Here is an 8,272-nt window from a genome sequence, read left to right as displayed (position 1 = left end):
CCACCCCCCAACTCCCTCCGCCAGTCCCCTCTCTTCTGACTCACAGGGAGGACAAAGGCGTTGACCGTGGGGTCCTTGACGACGTGGACGCTCCAGGGGATGGAGGACACCTCGGGAACGTCCTTGTTCCTATCGGCCAGGTGCTGGACCACCTGCTCCACCAACTGATGACTTGGATCGTCTCCAGGGACCAGCTGCTCCGCAAACTTCTCCAAGTACTAGAGGGGGTCCACACATGCATTCACACACAAAAAAAACGGTAATGTTTATGAACGGTAGATCCAAAAATCTTTGTCTGAACCTGTTGTCTTATTACCGGAGTCCCTCAGGATTCTTTCCTCTGACCCATCCTCTTCTCCCAGTACAGCAAGTCACTGGGTTCTGACATTAACAAGGCCTTTCCTACCTAAGCTAATCAGAATAATTCTGTCATATTCTGAGTCTCAAACCTTAGGTAGCTGAACAAATCTCTGCATGTCGACATCTCTCAGTGGATGTCAACGCACCACCTGAAACTCATTCACGTGGACAAGATTGAGCCATGGAAGGCATTTGCATCCACAATCTCTCCATCAATATTGAAAACTCTGAAGTGCCTGTGACTCGGACGACAAGGTAACAGGGTGAGGTACTTTATTACCAGCTGTCCTTCGCTGCAAACATCGACACGACCACCCGCTCCTGCAGTTTATGGCCTTTACAACATCAGGAGCAGGGTTTCCCACATCACCATACAGCTTAGGTGGCCGCCTAAGCAACACACGCCTGCCGCCTTAACTACGTCCTCCTCCTCAAAAAGAAAAATATCAAAAAAAAAAATCTATAAAATTTTTTAAATATTCTACAAAAGTATAAAATAATCTAAGCTTCATTCACTCTCTGTGTATAGGTCAAGACAGACTTGCGGCAGTCTTTAGAAGCAGATAATGTTGATGGCCGCGTCCGAAAGAGGGTTAAGCTCCTTGGACACTTATAGATAAAGCCACAGTGCGTGTGTGGATGTACTGAGCTCCTTCTAGGCAATGGTTCATTTTGATGTCCGCATCCGAAGAGGGTTAGACTTTTAGGACACATAAAGCCCCCCCCCGCTTAGAAGATAGTGTACAATTTGAGCTAAAACAGGGGGCTATCTTACACTTTAGGTCACAATCTTTTACTGAAGAGCTGACATGGAGGTTGGTTGAACCTATGGCCCACTGATTAAACCCTTGTTTTCATCAGTGGAGATCTTCAAGATTACCACATAAATGTATGGGATTATTAGGAGAAAGCCTAATTGCTTTTCAAACAACCAAAATGGACTCCCTCTCTCTAGAGTCAACCAACAAGTTTCAAATCCCCCCTCCCGCATCCCACACTTACGTCCTCCGTCATTACTGCAGCCAACTCCATGTAGTTCTCCCTGCTGAACACCAGGAGGCGCGTTCGCCCCGTCAAGGGGGACTCGTCCAAGTGGGTCAGGAGGAAGAGTGCAGCAATCACCACGATGATTGAAGCAGCCGCTGCCAGTAGCCAGCGGCTACGCCAGGCTGCCTCACGTGCCAGCTGCCGGCGGTTGGGAGGCAGGGCCACCCACCACTTCCTGATGCTCCTACAGAACAGAAAACAAAAGGACAGCGTTTTTTATGTATTAAATTATGGCATTATCTTATTCTGCACTACTGTATAGGCCTTGTTCATGATTCATATTTTAAAGGTCCATTTAAGAAACCAAAGAATTAATTACATTTCTTATTCAATATGTTTCTGATAACCAAACGGACTAAGATGGGTAGCACAGTGTATGAAACACATACACAGTGTGTATCCTACAACTATGTAGGAAACACTGGCCTCCAACTTAATTGCCGGTGGATGCAGTGTTTGTAGTGGCAGGTGTTTGGGTATTTTCAGCCGAAAGGTACTGTGTTCTATCCCCAAGGGCTCCGGCCTACCTGTTGATCTGGAGTAATGTCATAGTCTTGAAGTTATAAATCAATATTTTTTACATTATTTTTTATCCTTGGTGTTTGCTTGTTTTTATTTATATTAGTAATATTGTTTTAATTGTTTAATAAAGTGTGTTGTCTTTATGTGGCTATGTTAAGCACTTTGGGCTGCACGTTTGTTTGAAAGGTGTTATATAAATGAAGATGAGTTGTAATAGGCAAGGCAACGTTGTGAAATACGACATTCATGATAAAGTGGTCACTGTGTGCATGTGAAATGTCCACAATGCCAAAACATTTGCTTGCTCGTGAATGAAACTGCATGAGTAAAAACCTAACATTCATTAAATGTTTTATAACGTTATGTTAAGTTACAGTATATACATTTAAATAGTACTATACCTTCCAAGTATGACAGCCAGTAGCTTCTGCAGAGGTTTGAGCAGCAACCAGATGAGAGGAGCAGGCAGAGCCCTCAACGGTCTAGAGGTGTGGATATGATGCCCCCACAGAGTACGTACAGCGACGACCTTAGCTTGCCTCCATGCCTGGAAAAATACGGTCTTGTCGCGAGGTAAAAACGTTCTCGCAAATATGGTATTTCTGAGGGGAAGTATAGCTGTGTTTGTAGCTCTTTGAAAGCTGTTTTTCGTGGAGAGTTGTGCCGAAGACAAGAATGGTCGAGTTTTCCCAGCATGCCCCCCTTGTTTGTAGACTTGAAAGCAAGAGGTCAGGTGTGCAGACAGCGGGTAGAAGCAGCTGCTTCTGTTCAGACGCAAACAAAATAATGCCATTGTCCCCCTAACAAACCGCACTATTAACAGCAGTTGTCCGATTTCAAGTTGGCTTCAAGTTATGGTGTACTTCCTGGATTACTTCTTTGCTACACACGGACTTTGTTTTAACCAACACTCGAAGTGAAAGCGTCTTAAGGTATGTATCAATTAAATACATAAGAACGTTGTTTCTACGGATTTAAAGAATTTATTATTTCAATGTCATCATTCCACCAAGCTTACTAATTTATATACATCTTCATGATACCCTTGTCCAACGACGCGGAAATTATACATTTGATTGAGGACCATGTTTAAAAAAATGCTTGGAGACCTTGTGGACTCCGTTCTAAAGAATTAAACACCGATCCAACAAGCTGGCTTAACAAGTTATGTACGGAACTTCTCGTCAACATCATAGGTCAAACCAAATCAGGCGTCTCGGAGATGTGTCCTAAATTATCCTTCCCCGGAAAGGCGAAGATTCAGAAGAGTTCCGGTACCAAAGTCAACTTTTCAAACTGGCCATTCGGAAAATCAAATCTCCTAACCTTTATGCCACCTTTCCCCTTTGATCGGGGTGAAATTGGTTTTATATTGACATTTGTCAATTTACCGGGGTTGTATCTGTAATAGCGTCACGAAAACCGCACCAATTTCCTCCAGAATGGTATTATTTTGTACAGAAAACTAAGACTGACATTTCACAGGCTTGATCAACTCACCAAAATCAGCGAGTCTGGCAAAAGATCAAAGAAACTGCGCCGAATATACTTCCTAGTGCCATACGGCAGCTGAGTTCTTAGGGACCGACAAAAAAGTGCAACGTCTTTTTTTTCAATTCTTAATAACTCACTGGAAATTCATCCTATCAACATCAAACCACTTCTGTTGTGTTTATGAACTCGTTTTGTAGTTCCCACTACCCTTTGATTTAAAGAAAAACCTTTTAATTAAAAAAAAAGAGGCAAAAGTAGTCCATATTTAAGGCATTTTTTTAATAGCTCACTTGTTTTTATAAAACAAAGGGTTGTGGGAACTCCACAATGAGTTCATGAACACATGAAAAGTGGTTTGGTGTTGATATCTCTAAAAACAAGTGAGCTATTAAAAAAAAAGCCTTAAATATGGATGCAATATATGCACTGACTCCTTTTGCCTTTTTTTTTTTAAATTAAAAGGTTTTTCTTTCAAACAAAGGGTTGTGGGAACTCCACAACGAGTTCATGAACACATCAGAAGCGGTTTGGTGTTGATATCTATAAAAGCAAGTGAGCTATTACAAAATAAAAGCCTTGAATATGAATTAGCGTAACCATACACAATGTTTACGTATGCCTTTTGAAAAGAATTAAAAGGTTTTTCTTAAAAAAAAAGGTTGTGGGAACTCCACAGTGAGTTCATGAACACATCAGAGTTGGTTTGGTGTTGATATCTATAAAAACAAGTGAGCTATTAAAAAAAAGCCTTAAATATGGATGCAATATATGCACTGACTACTTTTTGCCTTTTTTTAAAAATAAATAAAAAGTTTTCCTATATAACAAAGGGTTGTTGGAACTCCACAATGAGTTCATGAACACATCAGAAGTGGTTTGGTGTTAATATCTATAAAAACAATTGAACTATTACAAAATAAAAGCCTTGAATATGAATTAGCATAACTATACACAATGTTTACATATGCCTTTTAAGAAAAATTAAAAGTTTTTTCCTTAAAACAAACGGTTGTGGGAACTCAACAGTGAGTTTATGAACACATCAGAGTTGGTTTGGTGTTGATATCTATAAAAACAAGTGAGCTATTAAAAAGAAAGCCTTAAATATGGATGCAATACATGCACCGACTACTTTAGCCTTTTTAAAAAACAATTAGAATGTTTTTCTTTAAAACAAAGGGTAGTGGGAACTACAAAACAAGTTCATAAACACATCAGAAGTGGTTCGATGTTGATTGAATGAATTTCCAGTGTTATTAAGAATTGAAAAAAAAGACGTTGCACTTTTTTGACGGTCCCTAAGCACTCCGGAGCCGTATGGCACTAGGAAGTATATTTGGCGCGGTTTATTTGATCTTTCGCCAGACTCGCTGATTATGGTGAGTTGACGAAGCCTGTGAAACGTCAATCTTAGTTTTCTTTGCAAAATATCCATCCCCGGAAAATAGACGAATGTCGAATATGAAACCAATTTCACCGCGCCTCCCCTTTGTGGGGAACGTCATCGGTTCAAGGCGAGATGAGAAGGTGCTTCCCTTCGAACATAGGAAAAGACAGCACTGTTTGAAATGAATTCGACACCACTTTTCCACCGGACGTCATTGCGCGAGGTGGAGTATTGCTGACATCTGGCGTCTCTAGCGTGAAACTACAATTTTCGAAGATGGACTACAACAAGCGCCATTTTATGGAAGTAAGGCTGAATCCGAATTCATTGCTCATTGCTAAACCCTACCCCTCATTGGTGAACCCTAACCCTAACGCTAACTTTTAAGCCGACCCCCTACCCCTACCCTTCTTCCCCTACCAAATGGAACAACCCTACCTGTGACGTCATCAGTAGTCCCTACCCTGTGACGTCCATCATTGTCCCCCATTGGCTTGACCCCCAACCTCCCCGTGAGCCCCTAGCAGATAACCAGACACCTGGTAACGCTACAAGGGACAGACTGGCTGCCATTGTCTCGGGCAACGATCAAGCCCCATTGTAAAGATGTTTAACATGAAATGGTATTTATATTATGTATTTTGTAATTGGCATGTTTAAATAAAGGATTATTTTGATGCTACAATCTGTCCCTCGTAATATACCATTTATTTTGAATGCCACTTACATGTTAAAGGTGGTATTAGATAAGAATCGGTTAAGAACACGAACACTTTAAAGAAGAAACAATTTATTTACATAAAGAAATAAATATAAAAACCTACGATTCCATGGTCCCTATACCAAATATATATTTGAAAGTAGGCAATGTCTTTTTTATAGAAGGCTTATTTTAATTAATAGAAAATGAAAGTGTTAACGTTAAATGAATATTAACTGTATCTATCAGATTGATTCATATCTCATCAAATCGCACCGGATCGTTAGAACATTGAATCGAATCGCATCGAATCGTTCCATATTAAAATGTATCATCCCTGAATCGTATCGTAGCACATGTATCTAGTTACGTATCGGATCGTCATATAAAGGAGGGATGGGCTCTGTGATGGCAGCGGCCTCAATGATCTCCTGAAAGAAAACATAACAAATAAGAAGGAATTATAACTGGGTTATATGGCCACATGTTATGTACAATATATAATGATAGATAGATATTTCTACCAAAATAAATGAAAAAATACACTGGTTTATAAAATGATACCTCACATTGATCCACCATTCTCCAGGCTAATAAGCATTTTTAAAACAAATTATTGCATTACTCTGCAGGGGATTAAAGCTTATCTTCAATCTGGAGTCCCTAGAACATGGAACATGTGAATATCATACGGCATGAGCCCGGCAGCTCCCCGACCGCGGGCACCCCAAACGCAGGCCGTCCGACCCTGGTCCACAGCCGGGCTGCGGAACCCGTGGCCGGGCTTCGAATTATTAACATAGAAAACACTTAAATTTGTGGTTTTCAATCCTGTCGCATCTTTTCGCCCAGCATCTTGCCTAGGATTTTCTTGATTTTCCATTTTCTCGCAAGGTATTGGGGGAGCAAGTCACAATTGGAGCGTTCTCAGAGTGTGCCCATCGAAAATCTAAATTTTGAGGGGATGTTAGCCCTCCTCCTTACCCCTTAAGGTACGGCCACACTGAACGCGTGTACAATTACGCGCGTACCGCGCCTAACCTGACACTTGATCATTGTGTGTCACAAAAATGGTTCAACGCACCTACGCAGCTAGATGAGCCCGCCCAAAACTTATTTTCCCCCGCTACTTTTCTTTTGCTCCACAAACATGGCTGAGATCACCACCATCGCTGCGCTGTATTTGTTGTGGGAGTTCGAAGAGAGTAGGAAACCAAAACGCCGCCGTGTTTGGGTGCATGATAGTTCTTAGATCGGGCCCAGAAAATCAAACCCGACCCGGCCCGAGCTCATCCCCGGAAAAAGCGACACAATAGTTAGCCCAGCTCCCCAGGGCTGTGTGTGTGTGTGTGTGTGTGTGTGTGTGTTCGTGTGTGTGTGTGTGTGTACTCCCCAGAACAGGCAGAACACAGAAGTCACAAATTAGGCCTGTTGTATGCCACAGTGGCAGTTTTGGCCTGCTTCACAACCTCAGCAGGAGGTTTGTATCTGAAGCAGGGTTCAAGGCTGCTCATTTTCATGGTCATGATTGACGACAGGGTGCCTTCAAGGGACAGTCTGTTTCTGGTGTCAGTCTTGTTTAGGCCAATCAATGAAAATGTTCGCTCAGCATCCGCATTTGAGTGAGGCATGCTCAACACAATCTGGGCCACCTTGAATAATTTGGGGAATTTAAAAGTGCCACTTGCCCGATTCTTAAGATTTCCAAGATATACCGATAGGTGGTCCATCCTGTGGTACTCCCCATCCTCATTTGTCCGGATGACCGCTTCCCCCCAGATGAATGCAGGTATATCTTCCTTCTCCATCATTTGAAACTCCAGGAACTCGTCATTCAGCTGGTCCTGCTCCCTTGGTTGGTTGTAGGGCAGGAGATGGTTGAATCTAAACAGAGATATACTGGTTTGAGAAAAGTCTCTTTACAGCAGAAAAAGAATAAACCAATATCACTCTACAGCCCAGATGGTTGCATAGATACCTATGAACAAAGTAGAGCACATCATCCAAGGTGGTATCCATTTTTTGTCTGAAGTCCACGAACCTTGAATGCTCCAGCACAGGGTCATGTAAAGGGAGCTTAGCTGTGGTGTACTCGACTGCCTTCATAAAAAACTCCTGGCTGCGAGATGGAAGTTTTTAGCTGAGTCCATGGAGACATCACCTGCTTCCACAAGGTGGTTTAATGTTGTCCTCGTTGTGAAGCCAACACCAAGCTGAGAATCTAAAAGGCATGTATGGATAATTTAGTGCTTAGAGTAACAGAAGACCTGCATACAATGCAAACATTATATAAAACCTTTGTTTTTGTCACTCCTAATATTCACCTGGCAATGGGCTCTCCTCATCCCTGAGGTCCACTGTGTCCACATTGACCCCTCTAAAAGCTCCTGGCTTCAGGAATTTGGACAGGAGTTACTTGACGAACAACCTGATCTTGAATACACAAATAGAAGTAAAAGTATTAGGTTATCGAAAATACGGACTCTCACACGTTACCCTAAAAAATATACACCCTTGTAAATGATCCCTATTCATACAATTACTTAAGGTACAGGGCTAAGGGCTCTAAAATAGTGAAGTGTAGTGAAGTATAGTAGACAAATAATGTTTTATACATTTGTGAGTGCAACTACAAATAACAAACTAAATGCAACAATAAGTGCTATGTACTTGTTCATGAAGTAGATAGACACAAGGGTCTTGCCGCTGGAATAGCAGGTTGAAATGTGTGAATGTTATCATTGTCAACTGGTAGAATAAGA

At 41.7% G+C, this 8,272-nt stretch overlaps 2 protein-coding genes across 2 annotated transcripts in view; one reads left to right on the top strand and one right to left on the bottom strand.

The window, feature by feature from the left end:
- The window catches only part of oma1 (OMA1 zinc metallopeptidase), a 32,687-nt gene extending 29,215 nt beyond the window's left edge, over positions 1 to 3,472 (bottom strand). Inside the window, exons 1-3 of the mRNA XM_079740323.1 lie at positions 2,331 to 3,472; positions 1,363 to 1,591; positions 45 to 218 (exon numbers count right to left, since the gene is read on the bottom strand). Of these exons, the coding sequence (XP_079596449.1) occupies positions 45 to 218; positions 1,363 to 1,591; positions 2,331 to 2,722 (795 nt within the window). The 5' untranslated portion in view covers positions 2,723 to 3,472. The remainder of the gene's footprint in view (positions 1 to 44; positions 219 to 1,362; positions 1,592 to 2,330) is intronic.
- The window catches only part of lepr (leptin receptor), a 100,328-nt gene continuing 94,778 nt past the window's right edge, over positions 2,723 to 8,272 (top strand). Inside the window, exon 1 of the mRNA XM_079740319.1 lies at positions 2,723 to 2,861. The gene's annotated coding sequence lies outside the window, so the exon portion shown is untranslated. The remainder of the gene's footprint in view (positions 2,862 to 8,272) is intronic.

Source organism: Pollachius pollachius (assembly GCF_949987615.1).
Source record: "Pollachius pollachius genome assembly, chromosome: 7".
Taxonomy (NCBI): Eukaryota; Metazoa; Chordata; class Actinopteri; order Gadiformes; family Gadidae; genus Pollachius; species Pollachius pollachius.
This window is presented reverse-complemented; position numbering and strand designations above follow the sequence as displayed.